Source organism: Trachypithecus francoisi, unplaced genomic scaffold (assembly GCF_009764315.1).
Source record: "Trachypithecus francoisi isolate TF-2019V2 unplaced genomic scaffold, Tfra_2.0 Lachesis_group17, whole genome shotgun sequence".
In the NCBI taxonomy this organism is placed as follows: Eukaryota; Metazoa; Chordata; class Mammalia; order Primates; family Cercopithecidae; genus Trachypithecus; species Trachypithecus francoisi.
Genome location: NW_022681462.1, coordinates 37347091 through 37367463, shown reverse-complemented (window position 1 = coordinate 37367463; position 20373 = coordinate 37347091). Strand labels below are relative to the sequence as shown.

Sequence of the window (20373 nt, the reverse complement as noted above, 5' to 3'; positions counted from 1 at the left end):
CAGGGCTTCTGTTTGGATTGGCCAGTGCCTACCAGACTGGCCTGTGTACCTTCCCAGCTGTGGTAAGTTTGCTTACGCTGGAGGATGTCTCGAATTTGCAAGACTCAAATCCTAGGCCCAGCCTGGCTCTTTGGGCTTGGGCCACAGATCTAGGCAGTTCCTCCCTTGAGAGGCTAAAGAAAGAAGACCTCAGTTTGTATGACGCAGTCAGACGGCAGCCAGTGCCCTGGGCAGATGCTCATGGGAACCCTCAGAGTTTAGGTCTCCTTGGAAACATGGGACTTGGCAATGGGGAGGGGAAGGTTTGAATTCCTTGGGGAGCAAAATGATGGACTCCATGCTAGGTACTTTTAGGACTGCTTTGTAGCACATGAGGAGTTTGCTCCCTGCTTCCCTGAGCTAGAGAGAGAGAACTTTTAACCTCACTGAACAGGAACTGGGGAGAGAGTTTTGGGGAGCATCTCTTAATTACTTCTAGCCTCTCTCTTTAGTGAACTTTCTCATGCAGTTTCATAAATGTAGGCAACATAAGAAGAAACTAGACTTCCAATAATTTGTTGTTTTCTCCTACCTGCTATCTGTTGTGATTTAGAGGAGATTTGGGGTGGCAGAGATTTCACCAAGTCTCCGTAATTCCTTTGTACTACTAAGAGGATCCCTTTAAAATGCATGGGATGGCAGTTACCTTCATGCATTTGTCTTTTAAGGTGTCACTTTATGTTCAGTGTTTAGGAGGCCCAGTAGTTAATATAATTAAAGATAAGGGTGGTAAGGGTCTTAATAGGTGCTACGGGAAAGTCAGCTTTGTGAGAGAGATGTCTGTCAGAAGGACATGACCAGCCAGGTATTTATAAGGGGGAAAAAGTATGAGCAGTGGCTGTCTTAGAGGGGTACAATTACTTGTGATTTTTAAATCCTTATTTTTAAAATTGTCTGTATTTTCTGTTTTCCCTCCCGCAATAAGCATAACACTTGTTCAATATTTCTTTCTTTCTTTAAAAATAAGTGAAGATCTTTTTTACAATTTACAGAAGCATCACATATTCATTATAGGAAGAACAATGCTAAGATGTAGGAAAGTAGCTCAGTGTGGTGGCTCGTGCCTGTAATTCCAGCACTTTGGGAGGCCAAGCCAGGAACATCGTTTGAGGCTAGGAGGTTGAAGCTGCAGTGAGCCATGATTATACCGCTGTACTCCAGCCTGGCAACAGAGAGAGACCCTGTCTCAGAAAAATAGTAACAGCCTAGAGAGGATCCAAGCACCCCTTTCCCATGTAGACACACACACACACACACACACACACACACACACACACAGAAGCTGGGTTGGTTTTTAAATTGCTTTTTTTCATCACGTCACATGCCACCTGGGTTTTTTTTTCTTTGCTGTAATACATTATTGCCATCACTTCAGACCTTGTATATATTTACCTTATCCTTGTTCATCACTGCATAATATTCCATAGTGTGGATACACTATTGTCGCTTCTATGGGGCAGTCAGGTTATTTCTAGCTTTTGCCGCTGTAAATGCTGCTGCATGGACATACATACTCATCTAACCTGTGTGGGTGCTTTTTTTTTCCCTGAAGAGCCAACAGGAAATGTGTTTTAAGTGTTCTAATAGCTATTTTCAAACTCCGTTCCCAAAAGACGATGACCATGTACAGTTCTTAATTTTTGAAGTGCAATAAAGTGTTCTCTGAGGGCATTGAACTAACTAAGAACCCTGTTCTGGCTCTGCTGTATGAAGCTGGGCAAATTTTTTGTGAAATGCAGAATTTCTGTTTAGAATAATGTACTCACATGTGATCATGGGGGGATTTGAGAGTCTGCCAATGCCTTTCAAACCCAGTGGTTTTATGGTTATGTCTTCATTTTGTTATGGTTATGTCTTCAGGAGTTGTATCCATTTCTTTCTTCAGATTAGTTTTCAGAGGAATCCAGGAACCTGGGAGGGCTATGCCTCTCTGAAGAAGACAAAGACCTGTGGTCTTATTTGTTCCTTATACTTCTGAGCCTAGAGCCAAGATCAGGGTTGTAAAGGGCCAGGACCAGAAGGGCTTAGGAGGTATTTCTCAGAGATTTCTAGGGTTTTGCTCCAGATTAAAAATTCCGCTTGCATTTAGCTGACTACAACGTGAGACAGAAGCCAGAAGCCACACCTTGGCCAAGCTGAGGTGAGCACTTGGAAAGAGCAGTGGTGATACTGATGTTTGCACTGATCACCTACCTGTCTACTCTGTTCCCAGGTGTGCCGGCATGTGAAGAATGGGGACATTCTGCTACTAAACCGACAGCCCACCCTGCACAGACCCTCCATCCAGGCCCACCACGCCCGCATCCTGCCTGAAGAGAAAGTGCTGCGACTCCACTATGCCAACTGCAAGGCCTATAATGCCGACTTTGATGGAGATGAGATGAATGCCCATTTCCCCCAGAGTGAGCTGGGCCGGGCGGAGGCCTACGTCCTGGCCTGCACTGATCAGCAGTACCTTGTTCCCAAGGTAAGTCTGACCTTGAGGCCGTTCCGTGGTCATCGTCAGCATGACTTAGCACTTTTAACTTGGGCCCTGCCAGCCCCTGGGGTCACTGGGCAGTTCCGGGACAGGGGCACCTGGAATGGAGGGTCCTGGTTTCTCCCAGGCGGGGCTTTTAGCCCATCTAGTTGCTTAGATGCTGGGAAATATTTCTGTCTTGCTACGTTGTAAAATGTAAATCAGGACAGAAATTGTGATAGCCATCCCAGAAAGCCTACCTTAATAGCTATATAATAGATCTTGTATTCAACACTTAAGTTTGGATTCTGCAACTTAGTAGCCCCTGGCTAGCGTTAGCATCCCAACACTGTAATGGTTCTCATGGTCCACAGATGACTTTGATCCTTTGTTCTGACAAACATGAGTTTTAAGAAGCAGCCTAACCCCAAGGGCCCAGAAGAAATCCCCCATCAGCCCGTGAAGGCATCTTCTCTCCTCTTTGAATCCCTTCCTTCTTTCTCCAAGTTCAGTCCTCAAGGGCAACCCCATGTGGTCACAGCTATCCAGAGGGACATGTGGGAAGGATAGAACTTCTTCCCCCATCTCCTGAGCAGCTGACTCGTGACCAGGAGTGGCAGGGGCCTGAGTTAGCATGTGCTCATGGGAGGGTCAGAGCAGGGAAAGAGGCAGGCTGCAGGGAAGAAGACACAGTGTGTTCCAGTACCTGCTTCACCCTCACCACCCACCCAAAGGTCCGAGGCCTCCTAAATTATAAGCTGTTTGCACCACAGTGATTCACAGTTATACATCATTCATTTGGATTGTGGTGGAGTATGAAGAATAATCGTTTAATGTCAGACCAAGGCTCCCATTTCCCAAGTACTTTTTCAGTGCCATGCACTGTGCAGAGAGCACTTTAGAGGCTCCTCATTTCACCCTCCCCACAGTCCTTGGAGGTAGGTGCTATTCATGTCCACATTTTACACTTGAAGCATTTGTGTAACTTATCCAGGGACGCTCAGCTGAGAAGCAGGAGGAAGGACAAGGAGCTCCCAGATCTTCCTGGGGTTTGTGCTGCCGCAGGGATGGAGAGCTCTGTGCACAGGGAGTGCCAGAGGCTGCTCAGAGATGCCTGGCGTCGATCGGCATCCTCTGCTCCCTGGAGCTTCTCTGTTCCCATCAGCTGTCTGCCACTAGGGAATCAGGCAGGTGGCCAGGAGCCTGACTTCCCAGACCCTTTTCCCACCAGATGCACCACTGTGGCTTTACAAGGATCCCAGTTGTTTAAGTTGGCCTTTCCTTTCTCTGCCCACCTTTGTTGGCTGTGGATTAGCGAAGGAACTAGATGTAGGAAGAAGTGGTGAAGGGCCTACCCAGATTACTTGGAAATTTTTTTAAAAAAATACATTTGCTAATTTGAAAAGTAACTTTTTATGTTTTCATATAAATAATAATGTGGCTCTCGTGGTGGGGGCAGTAAAAGCTGCCATTTATTAAGTGGGCCACGGGCCTTAGACACTGCTGTAAGCAGTTTGCAGACATTCCGTTCCTTATGAGGTTCGTGTGATTTTCAGACAAGGAAACACCAAGTAAGTAATATGTCAGCCAGCAATGAGGCCAAGACTCGAACCCAGCAGCTTTGGACGACATCCCCCCCGCCCCCCGTCCATGTGCTTGCCTGTGCGTATTCTTAGCATGTTCTTAGCCCCACTCGACAGGCGAGGCTGGGATTAAGGGAAGGCAGGTGACCGGAAGTGGCTCCCAGGACTGTGTGGGTCTCTGACTCTATAGCAGCCGAGTCATATTTCACCAGAGGGGATGCTACCAGGGAGCAGCAGATGGTTTTTTGCTGGCAGAGTGAACCTGAGGCATTAGCTACGTGGGGAGTTGAGGTGCTGTAAAGTCCTCAGGCCAATGATCTTGAATGTGCTGTGTTTGATTTTGATTGAATAAGGTGCAAAAGCCGTAGGAGACTTCATGCTTACATTGTGTCCTACAGTGGACTGACTTATGTAAATCCACGTGGGCCTCATCACATGCTCATATGCCTATGAGTTTTAGGTTGGGCGTACACTTAAGGGAGGCAGGAGAACACAGGTAAATAAGCTTAAGGTCAATAAATTAATTTATTGAAAAAAGCTTGTGGGAGATAGCTTTGAAGATTCACTGTACTTTCATTCACTTTCTTTTGTCAGAGGTAAAGAGCTTTTGATTCTTGATAAATTTCATTTAGTCCTTGGTGTAAATGCCAAGAAGTGGAATCCTTATATTTGCTAATGGTTATAAAAATGCAACGTCTTTATTGGCAGAGTCCTAAAAGGACAAGAGCTGATTTGGTTAAACTAGGAAAACCCGTATTTTGGGGTCATTTTTCTTAGTGTATCTTTATTTCCCTTAGTTTCCATATTTATTTATAATTCCATTTCTTCTGTATTACCAGGTTCTTTCCCTTAACTAACCATAATACCAAATTAAAGTACGTTTTGTCATTAGTTTTATGTACTTAGTAGAGTTTTGTGGCATCTTTTTACTTAAAGTAGGAGTTGAATGGAACTCTATTTCTTGTCCATGAAAACAGTTAAACTTTTCATTTATGTGTTACTTTTTGGACTAATTTTTTTTCCTTCTGTTTATTTATTGAGGGCCCATGCTTTGTGGAAAGTTTTTAAGCAAAGCTTGAGATATGTTTCCTGACTTCTACCTAGTCAGCTAGAAAATTCAAATTACAGAATACCCTATTCCCAAAGCATCCTGACCAGAGACATTAATTGTAATGTCATTTTGCTGTGCTATTAAGGAGAATAGTAAAGATGACAATTTTCTGGGATTTTGATTCAGAGATGTTCTTTCTGATTCTCAGCAGGATTTAGGAAATTTAGAATTATAAGTAGACCTTTCGTAATTTGCTTTAATCAGCATTCTGCCATGTAATTTGTGATGATGGCATTGAAAGCGATTTAGCCATCAAAGTAATTGTCTAGTCACGGAAAAATCTGGACAGAGAGAGGAAAAGGCACTGAATAGATCGCAGAACCTGTAATTATGTTCTTTAAGGAAGAAAACAAAAGGAAAAATCAGTATCTGCCCGCCAAAGACGGTGAGATGAGTCAAATGCATAATACTGGTTTGGCTTTTTCCCCCAAGCAAAATAAGACCCTCTAGGCAACAAGGGGTAGAGTGTAATTTTTTATGTACGTTATTAAGTCAAAGCCTTCATAAGAGGGGCTGTGTGCCCCATCTGATCTTGCCTTAGGTCTGTGCCACCTTTCCAGCCCATCTGTAATCGTTATCTTTGAGTTTACATAGAGCCTATCACTGTAGTGTTTAGACCATTTGACCAGGATCCTTTTTTAGCCTTTGAGTTAGTACATGTGGTTAAATTTCTGGTGCTTCTCCCAGGCTGCGTTTGTGAGTTCCCTTTGCCTTAATTATAAAACATGACCATACTGTTGGCTAGTATTTACCAAATAATCAAATGATTAACAATCCTTATATCCAAGGCACAGGTTTTTCTCAAATTCCTATAAACATTGAAAAGTTTACAAAAGCTACATCTTAAAGAACGTCAGTGAGCATAGCTATTCTTACTTTAGTGTGCGTTATGTTGCCATGAACACAGACCCGACAGATAAGGTTCAGGAGACTGGGAATCAGAATGGCTGTGAAAGTGTCAGATGAAATTAATGCACTCACCAAATCTCAGGCTTTTCATAAAAGCCCTTGTTTTTGGCATCTGGTAGATAACAGCCTTTATTAAGGGCCCACCATGAACCCTGCACTGTGTTGTGAAGAGATAACTAATAATGGCTCTTCTCCCTTCTGCAATCATGTACGTCAGTCAGGCCCACTGACAGTTCTCTTGAGGAATCTGCCAGAACCCCTTCTCCCAACACTGGCCAACTCACCCCTCAGGCCTCAGCTGTAAAACTGCCCTTCAGAGAGGCTATTTCTGACCATCCTCTTCACCTCAAATCTATATTATGACCTACCCTGTTATTTTCCTCTTTAACATTTAAAACACTTTGTGATACTGTATTTGTTTACTGTCTAATTCTTCTTCATCATAAGGGACCATGTCTGTTTGGTCCACTGGAGTACAGAAAAGCCTACCCAGGGCCTAGGCATTCAGGAGGCTCCTGATAAATATTTGTTGAGTGCATGACTGATTTACAGAAGAGCCAGGCCAGAAATGTGTGAAAAATACTAAAGCATAAAACCAAAGTATAAAAACAAGAACACAGCTGACAGCAGCCAGACCAAATTTAGGCATAAATGCCAAAAATATGCTGGAGTAACTAGAACCAGATGGGATTAAACAGAGAAGGCTTGGGGAACTGGATGAGTTTGAAACAGTTTTGATACAGGATAGTGGGCAAATGGCAAATGTAGAAGCCAGTGCTAAACCCTGGTCATGTGCTTTGTGAAGCAGTTTGCTCCCAAGCAAGAACATAGTGAGGACGTGGGCCAGACAAGACAGGGATATAAGAAGGGCTCTTGCTAGAAAGTGGCTTCCAGGCAGGTGATTAGGGATTAGAGTTTGACTTAAGATTTGTTTTCATTCTTCTTGTGTTGTCTGTTTTGGCTTATAGGATGGCCAACCATTGGCAGGACTGATCCAGGACCACATGGTTTCAGGTGCAAGCATGACTACTCGGGGTTGCTTTTTCACCCGGGAGCAGTACATGGAGCTGGTGTACCGAGGACTCACAGACAAAGTGGGGCGCGTGAAGCTCTTTCCTCCTTCCATCCTGAAGCCCTTTCCGCTGTGGACAGGAAAACAGGTAATTGGGAGAGAACAACCAATGTATGTAACAAAAGGAAATAGGCCACTCATGTAAAACGTTTTATTCTCAGAAGAGCCTATACCAGAGACAGAGAAATGGCTAAGCTAGCAATAGTCTGACTTTCTTTCCCCTTTGTTTGGGGAAAGAGTCTGAGTGGCTTCCTGAGTCTGAGTGGCTTCAAGGGAGTGTCTAGCAAGAGTAGACTGCATAGTAGCCAGGCACCGTGGCTCACACCTGTAATCCCAACATTTTAGGAGGCCGAGGTGGGCGGATCACCTGAGGTCGGGAGTTCGAGACCAGCCTGGCTAACATGGTGAAACCCCATCTCTACTAAAAATACAAAATTAGCTGGGCGTGGAAGTGCACACCTGTAATCCCAGCTACTCTGGAGGCCGAGGCAAGAGAATCGCTTGAACCTAGGGGGTGAAGGTTGCAGTGAGCCAAGATCACGCCACTGCACTCCTGCCTGGGCAACAGAGTGAGACTCCGTCTCCAAAAAAAAAAAAAACTAGACTGCATAGTTTCTGTCCTTCGCTTCTAACTTAAATTTGGCATCCTCATAAGACAAATATGGTGGTAATAGGCAGTGGTGCTGGTGGAGTAATAGTCATATTTTTGGGGAAGTTCCATGTGTTTGCTGAGTGCTGTAGGCATATTATCTGATTTAATCCTCACAATTAATCTGCAATGCAGAGACCATTATTATCTCCCTTTAGGAGATGATAAATTACGTGCCCAAGACCACAGGAGGCAGATCAAACCCAGGACTTTTCAACCCTCGAAACATCATACCATACTTCTTCTCAAAGTAACAAAATTACATGATATGTGATGACCAAATGATGAAAAACAGTAAAATATGTTCTTCTACTATTGCTTGAGTCTCCAAGATCAGCCTTAAGGATCAACTTCTAGTTGGCTATGTGATCTTAGCCCTGCGGGTCTCAGTTCCTTATCATTTCCTGGGACAGTAGAAGTTAACTTTCTAAGCTAAGTTCTGATTCTAAACATGGTTTTTCTCTTTGAAACCAGACTGAGCCACAAACAAATTCTTCTGTAGTGTAGTCACTCTTGCCCTTTTCACCTATTTGCAAAAAAAATAGCCCGTACCAACCTTTAGAGACACACTAAAAAATCTCACCCGTGACAGAAGCAAAACCTGGACCTATTTCCTAATTTTATTTGGTACAAAGGATTTTAAAAGGATTCAAGGTGTGGCCCCTGGGCATAATGAAATTACATTGGAAATCAGCAAACAAGATGTTTGGAAAAGACCTCAATATTTGTACTTCTAAATAATGTACTTCTTAAATAGCTCATGGGTCAAAAGAATCTAAAGGAAAATTAGAAATCATTCAGAAGTAGATGAAATGAAAGCACAACATATAATTTGTGGGATGCCACTTAAGCAGAACTTAAGGGGGAAATTTATACATAAAATGCCTAGGTTGAAAAGAAGAAAAAGGGTCCCAAATCAATGACTTCAGCTTCAAGTTGATTATCTCTAAGGTCTCTTCTTGCTCTCCAGTTCTTAGTTTGTGGACCTGCAACTTGATTTTCCTTTTTAAGCCAACCTTGCATTCCTGGATAAACCTTCCTTGGTCATGAGGTATTATCCTTTTTATATATTATTGAATTCAATTTGCTAATATTTTATTTAGAATTTTTTTACTTCTGTGTTTGTGATAGATATTGTTCTGTAGTTTTATTTTCTTATAATACGTTTGTTTGGTTTTGGTATCAGGGTAATGCTGGCCTCATAGAATGAAGTGTTAGGAGATATTTCCTCTGATTTTCTTTAAGAGTTAGTATAGTACTATATTATATTATTTATTCCTTAAATGTGTTGTAGAATTCACCAGTGAAGGCATCTGGGCCTAGAGTTTCTTTGTGGGAAGGTTTTCTTTCTTTCTTTCTTTCTTTCTTTTTTTTTTTTTTTTGAGACGGAGTCTCGCTTTGTCGCCCAGGCTGGAATGGAGTGACGTGATCTCGGCTCACTACAAGCTCTGCTTCCCAGGTTCATGCCATTCTCCTGCCTCACCCTCCCAAGTAGCTGGGACTACAGGCACCTGCCACCATACCTGGCTAATTTTTTATATTTTAGTAGAGATGGGGTTTCACCGTGTGAGCCTGGATGGTCTCGAGCTCCTGACCTCATGATCCACCTGCCTCAGCCTCCCAGAGTGCTGGGATTACAGGTGTGAGCCACCACACCTGGCCTAGGTTTTCTTTCTTTCCTTCCTTCCTTCCTTCCTTCCTTCCTTCCTTCCTTCCTTCCTTCCTTCCTCCCTCCCTCCCTCCCTCCCTCCCTCCCTTTCTTCCTTCCTTCCTTCCCGCTTTCTTTTTTTTTGAGACAGAATTTTGCTCTTGTTGCCCAGGCTGGAGTGCAATGGTGCGATCCTGGCTCACTGCAACCTCCGCCTCCCAGATTCAAGCAATTCTCCTGTCTCAGCCTCCCAAGTAGCTGGGATTACAGGCATGCGCCACCATGCCCGGCTAATTTTGTATTTTTAGTAGAGCCGGGGTTTCTCCATGTTGGTCAGGCTGGTCTCGAACTCCCTTGGCCTACCAAAATGCTGAGACTACAGGCATGAGCCACCACACCCAACCTGTGGGAAGATTTTCAATCAAAATTTCTGTTTCTTTAGTAGACATAGTGCTGTTTTTGGTTATCTGTTTCTTGAATGAGCTTTAATAGTTTGTGTTTTTCAGGGAATTTGTCCATTTCGTCTAAGTTACTGAATTTATAGGCACAAAGTTGTTCATAATGTTCCTTTGTTGACCTTTTCTATCTGTAATGCCTATCGTGGTGTCACTTCTCTCATTCCTGACATTGATAATTTGTGTCTTCTCTTTTTTCCTGATCAGTTTGCTTAGAGGTTTTTTTATTCTCAAAAAAAAAAAAAAAAAAGTTTTTGGTTTTATTGACTTTATTTTACTGTTTTCTGTTTCGTTGATTTGATCTTTATCACTCCCTTTCTTCCCCTTTCTTCTGTTTACTTCAGTTTAATTTGCTCTTTTTTTCCTAGTTCTTTAAGTTTGAAGCTGAAGTCAATTTGAGACCCCTTTTCTTCTTTTCAATCTAGACATTTTATGTATAAATTTCCCCCTTAAGTTCTGCTTAAGTAGCGTCCCACAAATTAATATGTCATGTTTTCATTTCATCTACTTCAGAATACTTTCTCATTTCCCTTTTGATTTTTTTTTTTTTGATCCATGAGTTATTTTGAAGTATGTTGTTTAGTTATTTAGAAGTACAAATATTGAGGGCTTTTCCAAATATCTTGGTTGTTGATTTCCAGTTTAATTTCATTATGCCTAGAGACTACACCTTGGATCCTTTTAAAATCCTTTGTGCCAAATAAAATCAGGAAATAGGCCCAAGTTTTGCTTCTGTCATGGGTGAAGTTTTTCAGTGTATCTCTAAAGGTTGGTACAGGCTTTTTTATTTTGCAAATAGGTGAAAAGGGCAAGAGTGACTACACTATACAAGAATTTGTTCATGGTTCAGCCTGGTGCTACAGAGAAAAACCATGCTTAGAATCAGAAGATAAGGAACTTAGCTAGGAAGTTTATTTCTACTGCCCTGGGAAATGAAGTCTTAGAGTGTTTCTCCAGGACATTTCATACAGCCTCTTGATTGATTTTCTATTTACAAACCGAAGGTCTGTCATTATTTGTTCAAAGAGCATGCAAAGAAAGATATTTGCCTGTCATTGCAAATCTCGAGTTTATAGCTCAGTGCACATTCATAAAGTGAATACATCTTTGCAAATTCTCACCCAGATCAGAAAGTAGCATATCACCAGCACCCCCAGAAGACCTCTCCATGGCCCCTCCCCAGTTTTTACCTCTCGTCAAAGGTAATTACTAACTTGACTTCCAACATATAAACAAGTTTTGTCTTTCCTTGAAGTTTATTGAAATGAAATCTTTGTGTGTTACCCATATTATTGTACATAGTAGCAGTTTATTTTTTATTGCTTTATAATATTCTATTATGTGACTATGTCATCATATATTTATCCATTTTTCTATTGATACACATTTGAGTTGTCTCACTTACCTTCATTTGGCTGTTACAAATGGGGCTACTGTGAACACTGTTGTGTGTATCTTTTGTTGAGCACAAATATACATTTCATTGGGTAACTACTGAGGCATGGAATTACTAGGTCATAAGATATGTGTTCAACTTTAATAGATAGTTTCCTAAAGTTTTCCAAAATGCTTGTAATAATACACACTTCTACCAGGATGGAGTGCAGTTGTGCCATCTCGGCTCACTGCAACCTCTGCCTTCCAGGTTCAAGTCATTCTCTTGCCTCAGCCTTCTGAGTAACTGGGATTACAGGCGTGCTCCACCACCCCTAGCAAATTTTTGTATTTTTAGTAGAGACAGGGTTTTTCCATGTTAGCCAGGCTGGTCTCGAACTCCTGACCTCAGGTGATCTACCCGCCTCAGCCTCCCAAAGTGCTGGGATTACAAGCATGAGCCACCTCACCCAGCTGTTGTTGCTGTTTTCTTTCTGGCTTAATTTTAGCCATTCAGGTGAGTATGTAGTGGTATCTTACTGTTTTAATTGTCATTTCCTTAATGACAGAGAGGTCGAGCACCTGTTCATATGCTTATTGGCTATTTGGATATCATCTTTTGTGATGTGCCTGTTCAAATCTTTTGCCTATTTTCTATGTCATTTTCTTATTGACAGATGAGAAGTTTTTAAAAATATAATTTGGTGTAAGTCCATTACCAGATATATATATATTGCAAATACCTTCTACTTGGTGGCTAGCCTTTTCGCCTAATGCTATTTTCTAATGATCAGAAGTTTCTAATTTATAGCTCCCTAATCTCGGTTTTTTGTGACTAGTCCTAATAGGAGCTCTTTGCCTGCACTGACGTCTTGTAGGTATTCCCCTCTGTTATCATTTGTAGCTGTTTTACCTTTCACACTTAGGTCTGCTGTCTGCCTAGGGATGATTTTTGTGGATGTGCATGAAGTGAGGTAGGGGTCAAGAGTCACATTTTCCCATGTGGATTTCCTATCCAGTGATTGCAACATCATTTGTTGGAAAAGTCCACTTCTCTACTGCTAGTACTCCTGTGTCACAAACCAAGTACTAATATATGAGTGGGTCTGTTTCTGGACCCAGTTTGTTTCCATTGCACCAACAGCACACTGTGGTAATTACTGTGAGTTTATACTAAATCTTGACTTCTGATAGTAAAAGTCTCCACCTGTGTTCAAGACTATCTTGATAGGCTTTAATTACATCTCAGTATACCTTTATAAAGAAAAAAAGACTGTATTGAATATTTTGGGGCGTTTGTATTTCCATATAAATTTTAAAGTCAGCTTGTAAGCATTCACACTGTGCACACAAATACCTGCTAGGATTTTTCATTGGGATTGCATTGCCTCTGTAGGTCACTTTAGGGAGAATCAACATATTTACACTACTGAGTCATCTAAATTGTGAACATAGCATGCCCTTCAATTATGTAAAAGCCATATACATCTTTTCATTAGATTCATTCCTGGGTATTGCTACAGCAGATGATATTGTTTATTAAATTTTCTAATTTTTTATGGTTATCTAGAAATACAATTAATTTTGTATATTGTCCTTATATTCAACAAGCTTTATGAATTCAGTTATTAGATCTCTGTCCTTCAAGTTCTTTTAAACTATAAAAGTAAACAAGTTTATTGATAAAGATAAACATAAAAGGAAAAACTCCATCCCTCCCCAGCCCCACTGTCACTCTCCGTATACACACATACTCTCATAGAAAATAAATAAGAATGAGGCCGGGCATGGTGGTTTATGCCTGTAATCCCAGAGCTTTGGGAGGCCAAGGTGGGTGGATCACATGAGGCTAGAAGTTTGACACCAGCCTGCCCAATATGGCAAAACCCTGTCTCTACTGAAAATACAAAAATTAGCCAGGGTTGGTGGCGAACATTTGTAATCCCAGCTACTTAGAAGGCTGAGGCATGAAAATCGCTTGAACCTGGGAGGCAGAGGTTGCATTGAGCTGAGATTGCGCCTCTGCCCTCCAGCCTGGGCAACAGAATGAGACTTTGTTTCAAAAAAAATAAAAGAAATGAGAATAAGATCATATCATGCCATCCCTGGGACTGTTCAGGAGAACCATGAACCACAATTAAATCTGCCAGCCTGGGGTGTCCCAAAACAACAACAGGAACATCAGAACTCACTGATCAGAGATCATCATAACAGATACAGTAATAATGAAAAAGTTTGAAATATGGTGAGAATTACCAAAATGTGATACAGAGACACAAAGTGAGCGCTTTCTGTTGGAAAAATGGTGTTGGACTGCTCCACACAGGGTTGCCGTAAACCTTCCATTTGTAAAAAACCATGTTATCTGCAAAGGAGAACGAAATAAGATATGCCTGTGTTTAGATCTTCTTTCTTTCAAGTATGTTAGACTTTTTGATGTACAAGTTTTACACTTCTTTGCCTAAATTTATTCTTGAGTATTTTTTTATGTTAATGTAAATGGAACTCTTTTTTTTGGAAACGGAGCTTCCCTCTTTATTGCCCAGGCTGGAGTATAGTGGCGCGATCTTGGCTCACTGCAACCTCCGCCTCCCCAGTTCAAGCAATTCTCCTGTCTTAGCCTCCTGAATAGCTGGGATTACAGGCACCCACCACCATGCCCAGCTAATTTTTGTATTTTTAGTAGAGACGGGATTTCACCATGTTGGCCAGGTTGGTCTCGAATTCCTGACCTTAGGTGATCCGCCTACCTTGGCCTCCCAAAGTGCTGAGATTGCAGGCGTGAGTCACCACACCTGGCCGGAACTTTTTCTTAATTTCATTTTCAGATTGTTCATTGCTGATATATAGAAAGAGAACTAATTTTTATATGTTGATCTTGTATCCTTCAGCTTTGAAGAAGTCATTTACAAGCTCTAATAATTTGTTTTGTTGGCACTTAAGGATTTTCTCTGTATAATATCATGTCATCTGCAAATGTAGTTGTACTTCTTTCTCTCTAATCTGGATGTCTTTTATTTCTTTTCTTGCCTAATTGCCCTGGCTAGAACCTCTTAGTACATTGTTGAATAGAAATGGCAAGCGTAGACATCCTTGTCTTGGTCCTGACTTCAGGCAGAAGGCATCTGGTCTTCCATCACTGAGCATGTTAGTAGTAGGTTTTTCATAGGTGCCTCCCTTTATTAGGTTGGTGACGTCTCCTTCTGTTCCTAGTCTGTTGAGTATTTTTCTCCTGAAAGGGTGTTAGAGTTTATCAGATGCTCTTCTGCCCTCTTGATTTCATAGATGAAGTGGCAGGTCATATTTCCCTGCCCTTGGATGGGTGTGTTTCACACTAAGTTCCAGTCTTGACTATGCCTAGCCTGGGGGGGTCCCCACTATGCATGTGGCACCTTGGTTGAGGTGCAGCTTGAAGTAGGCACCCCAGGGAAGTGTCACCCTCCTGCCTTTACTCCCTCACCCTACTCACCGCACAGTGCTGGCCTTCTATGGAGCTGAGGCATGGAGAGTGTGAGTCATGACCTTTCTGGTCATCTTCTGCTGAGAAAACAGGGAGTATTTTCTGCTCTCTTTAATAATGCTGTTGTCCATTGTCCCCTGCTCCTGGTGCACGTGGGGTGAAAAGGCAGCTGCTCTCATAACTGCCCTGTCCCGTTGCACTTTTTTTTTTTTTTTGAGACAGAGTCCCACTCTCTCACCCAGGCTGGAGTGCAGTGACGTGATCTTGGCTAGCTACAATCTCTGCCTTCTGGATTCAATTGATTATCATGCCTCAGCCTCCTGAGGAGCTGGAAGTATAGGTGTATGCCACCATGCCCGGCTAAATTTTGTATTTTTAGTAGAGATGGGGTTTCACCATGTTGGCCACGATGGTCTCGAACTCCTGACCTCAAGGAATCCACCCACCTCGGCCTCCCAAAGTGCTGGGATTACAGGCATGAGCCACCATGCCCTTGTTGCACACATCTAAAGATACTGCTTTGTGGGGCCTGCTGCAGGCACACTAAGTGCTGTTGATGGCAGTTAGTCTCCCAGCCCTGGAACCTGTGACACCTGCCAGTCTGCCCCTGCCCTGCTTCATCTCTGGGAATGTGTGCACCTGCATTCAACCCCTCTGGAACCAACTCTGGTTATCTGCAGATAAAGCTGCCTCCCTTTGAGCTCTCTGCAGAGCAGCTGCTTGAGAAAGTGCTTCTCTTGGCTTCCTGTTAGCAACTGCTTGTTGGGTAGATGACCCCTCTGAGGGATCCAGCTGGGGCCGGGGAAAGATTCCTTGGCCTTTCAGTAGCTATAATTAATTCCAGTCATAGTAAAGAAATATCTGAGTATGTGGCATAAAATGAAAACAATTTACTTTTTCCTCTCCTTCCTTTGGTCTATTTAGTAATTTAATTCAAGTCTAGGGTATTATTCACTTTAAGAACTATTTTAGGGAGTAAAAATCCCAGTGAAGTTCTTTCTCGTGTATTTTTGTTTTCACTCCTCATTGGTTTAAATAAAAACTGAGATCACCTTGTCCTATGGAGGTGGACCTGTCTGTTTTTCTTGCCATACCTGAGATCATCAGAAATGGCAATCCAAGGGCAGGAGGTCCTAAAAGGGAAATTCTCAACTTTTCTTTCTGCCATCAGTTTGTCCTCTTTTTCTTTGCAGATTTTGTCAACGCTGCTCATAAATATAATCCCAGAGGATCACATCCCGCTGAACTTATCTGGAAAGGCAAAAATCACCGGGAAAGCCTGGGTGAAGGAAACTCCTCGATCTGTTCCTGGCTTTAACCCTGACTCGATGTGCGAGTCCCAGGTATGGCTGTCCAGCTGTGTGGAGTGGAGACTTCTAGTCCCAGGGTTAGACAGATTGGTTTAAAACAGATACAGAAATGGAGGCACATTCACAGAAGCAGGTGCTGTACCTCAGAAGAGAAGGCGTTGTGCCTGAGTTGGTGTCAGCTTTTGTTTTGGAAAGGTTCAGGGTTGATCTCCAGCATTTGACCCTCAGTATAAAACTCACAAGCAGTTTAGGAAGGCTTCTCCTACAAAAAAGCTGAAATTGATTATGCAAAGCTTGGCAACACAGAGTCCTTTTTTCCCGCAAGACTGCTGAGTGGCTTGAGATAATCAAACTGCTGTAAGGTTCCATACCCCAACTCTGAGCCTTAGGAACCAGGCCGCAAGAGGGCAGGCCCAGGGCAGAGAGAGCCGTCCACACTGAAGATTTCCAAGGCCTCTGTGTGTTCCCAGTGGAGAAGTCTTTCCAGGTCCCCAGTGCACAGTGCTTTATCACAGGGTCTTAATGGACAGTCCATTCACCCCTGAAACTGCCAGGTTTCTTTTCCTTTATAGACCGTATGCTTCATGGGTGCTACATTACGCATCTAGAAATGCTTTTCTGTTCAGCTTCCAATGCTTTAACCCAGCTTTGAGAAAGTACACATTCAGGCCTTAGAGGATGTTAGGAAGATTTTGTTGTTACTCCCAGGGCTCAAGGCAGAAAGTACCTAGGCCAGAGGCACAGTTATGAGGTTGAAGCTCACCACTTCAGGAGACCTTGTGGCTAGAAGCTCCCATATCTGGTCACAGGTCTTTGTCAAGGATACTTGACCTCAAGTCAGCATGGGTGGGTGTGGGGAGTAGGGGATATAAAACTTGGAGAGAGAGAGAGTGTGCGTGTGTGTGTGTGTGTATATGTGGTATAGTCCCTGAAGGGAAGAAAAAAAACCTGCTGGTCTGTATATGCTTGCCTCTGTTAAAATAAAAAATAATAATAATAATATATAGAGAGAGAAAATACTAGTTTCACAAATGCCCTACTTTTTTCCATGAAGGATTCTAGGCAGGTATTGTAGAGGGATTTGCACAACGAGGGTCATACACAGAGTAGAGTGTGGGTGGCTCCCATAGGAGCCATCCCCCACCACCCAGCATTGGTGGCCTTGCCCTCCACAGGTGGTCATCAGGGAAGGGGAGCTGCTCTGCGGAGTGCTGGACAAGGCGCACTATGGGAGCTCCGCCTATGGCCTGGTCCACTGCTGCTATGAGATCTATGGGGGCGAGACCAGCGGCAAGGTTCTAACCTGCCTGGCCCGCCTCTTCACCGCCTACCTGCAGCTCTACAGAGGCTTCACCTTGGGTAAGTGCCAGGCTCACTGCCCTGGAACAGTGACCTGGCCCCTTTTAGGGTCCGTGCAGCCGCCTGGCCATCTCCCGCGCCGAGGGCAGAGAGAGCCGTCCACACTGAAGATTTCCAAGGCCTCTGCGTGTTCCCAGTGGAGAAGCCTTTCCAGGTCCCCAGTGCACAGTGCTTTATCACAGGGTCTTAACGGACAGTCCATTCACCGCTGAAGCTGCCAGTTTTATTTTCCTTTATAGACCATATGCTTCATGGGTGCTGCATTATGCAGCTAGAAATTCTTTTCTGTGTCCTCTCAGGGGAAGGAGCGGGGAAGCAACCAGGCTCCTGCAACAAAGGCACCCTCACTTGGCCACCCCTCTCCTCCATAGCCAGTGCTTATTCCCCTTCACAGTGCAGAATGGCACCCTCGTGCCCATTTCCATTCTGTTCCTTTCCTAACCCCTCCCTTTACGAGTTTCTGTCCTCAGACTGATTTCTCATACTCATACAACCCCATTCCCTGCTACACAAGTGCGCTTTCAGAATTATCAGGGCCCATCGCACTCCACAGAGGGGCTTCCCTGTTGTCAGAACTGCCCACTGCCGGCCGGGCGCGTGTGGCTCACACCTGTAATCCCAGCACTTTGGGAGGCCAAGGCGGGCAGATCACTTGAGCCCAGGAGTTCGAGACCAGGCTGGCCAACATGAAGAAACCCCATCTCTACTAAAAATACAAAAATTAGCCAGGTGTGATGGTGTGCACCTATAATCCCAGCTACTCAGGAGGCTGAGGCGGGAGAATTGCTTGATCCCAGGAGGTAGAGGTTGCACTGAGCCGAGATTGCACCACAGCACTCCAGCCTGGGTGATGGAGCAAAAGAACTGCCCACGCCTTCCCAATGCAGTGGGGCCATCAGCACTCTTGGAAACACTATGCTGGGCAAACCTGTCGGGGTGATCCTAAGACAGGAAGGGGAACTACCTTGTTTGCACCCTAGAAATGAGAGCACGCTGCTTTAGGAAAGTGGCTTTGATAAAGAGGCTTCACCTTGGGTAAGTGCTGGGCTCACTGCCCTGGGGCTCCCCTGGAGCAGTCACTGGGCCCCTTTTAGTGTGGGCTTGAGATCAGATCTATCCAAAGGCTCAGCCTCTGGCCAGGCTTATGGAGGACACTGCGTCTCCATGTACACAGAGCAGGGTCCAGCCCTTCCACACTGTTCCCATTAGGGGGATGCGAGATGCTGCGTGTCAGACATGCACCGCAGTGTGCATAGGTGTTGTCTGGTTCATGGTGGAAGTAAAGCTCCTCTGCTTCACAGATTTACTCATGTGCAGACAGAGTGGGAGTCTCAGCATAGGGCCTGTGGACCTGCGCCTGCTGCAGCTGGAGTTTGTTCATTGGCCCACGCTGGGTCCTGCATTATACATTTTATCACATATTTAATTATGGAAAGGTTAAAAAAAAAAAGCGTACATGAAGATAATTTAAAATCACCCAATATGCGTTTGTCAGAGATAACCACTAATAGTAATTTGATGTTTGTTTTTCTAGACTTTTCTAGTACAAATACATTTGGAAAAAGTGGGATCCTATGCTACGTACTCTACTTCCCTTACCCACCCACCAAACGTCCAAATGTATTTATAAATGTCCTTTGGGATCAGCTAATACAAATCTACATCCTCATGTCTGGTAACTACAGATTACTCCATTCTTATGGATATATCATAGTTTATTTAACCAGTTCCTATAATTAAACATTTAGGCTGCATCCAGATTTTCACATTATTGCTGAGATGAGCATCCTTGAACAAACCTCTTGGTTTGTATGTCCCATTATTTTACCAGGATAAGGATTATAAGTTAAGTCTTGTTTGGCAACTGAAACTCACCTTCCCCCATCTTAATTCCACTAAGAGACCTGAGCCACTGCTGGGGACATCTGTGTCCAAGGTCACCCACTTCCAGTTGGGAACCAGACTAGAGTCCCTTCCAGGATAACCAAAGAAAGTGAAGCATGATTACTACACCTCATGAAATGTATATTTCAATTTCAGATGTTGACCTAGAATAAGCGCAAGGATTTCTGCTAGCTAGAAAGAAATCAGAGTGCTTTTGAAATGAAAATAGAGGAGGATCCCACACCCAGCTCATGATGAGGAGCAAACTTAACATAGGTGCCAGGCTTTAGCTCTGCTTAATGCATGGTACAAAGAGCAGTTGGTCCCTTGAGAATGAAGATGATCCAGAGGCTCAGGGCTGAGAAAGGAAGCAGGGCCAAGCTGGGAGTGGGGCTACGAGAGGGAACAGGCGAGAGATTGACTTCACTCCAGCCTGTCTCAGCTAGCGGGGTCTGTAAAGGGCACAGCTAGATGGCCTGGAGCTGACCCCATGGGAAGGCCCACTTTCATGGTGTGTCCTGCTTACAGAGGAACTGTTTCTTTCCCCTTCTGTTCACACATGTTCTTAGAAGCCCTCCAGGACCTTGCATTGGGAATTCCAAATATTTCAGCCTATTCATCCAACACATGCCTATAGAATGGTGATAGTATAGCTGGTGGCTAAGAACATGAATTTGGGACCCAGGCCTGGGTTTACTTTCTACCTGTGTGACCCAATTTTGAGCCTGAGTTTTGTCATTTGTAAAATGGGGATTATAAGGTTTGGGCTCTGGTAGGCACCTAAGAGATGGTGACAATCTGTTAATGATGTTAATATAATCTTCATTACTCAGGTATTTCCTGCATCTGTGGCACTGGGCTTTGTGCTCTGACCTTACTGAGTTTAGTCTGGTGGGAGAAATCAGGCCTGAGGTCCCCTACAAGCTTGTCTGTTTCACTTCACAGGCGTGGAAGACATTTTGGTGAAGCCAAAGGCAGATGTCAAGAGGCAACGTATCATTGAAGAATCCACCCACTGTGGGCCCCGGGTACGGACGGACTTCGAGGCCGTGGCCTGCCCTA

The 20373-nt window shown here is 43.7% G+C and overlaps 1 protein-coding gene across 3 annotated transcripts in view; it reads left to right on the top strand.

The window, feature by feature from the left end:
• The window catches only part of POLR1A (RNA polymerase I subunit A), a 78471-nt gene that overhangs the window by 30508 nt on the left and 27590 nt on the right, over nt 1-20373 (top strand). For all 3 annotated transcript variants that reach the window (XM_033175348.1, XM_033175350.1, XM_033175351.1), the window contains 5 exons: nt 2252-2506; nt 7069-7260; nt 15952-16101; nt 17244-17427; nt 20257-20339. In XM_033175348.1, the coding sequence (XP_033031239.1) occupies nt 2252-2506; nt 7069-7260; nt 15952-16101; nt 17244-17427; nt 20257-20339 (864 nt within the window). The remainder of the gene's footprint in view (nt 1-2251; nt 2507-7068; nt 7261-15951; nt 16102-17243; nt 17428-20256; nt 20340-20373) is intronic.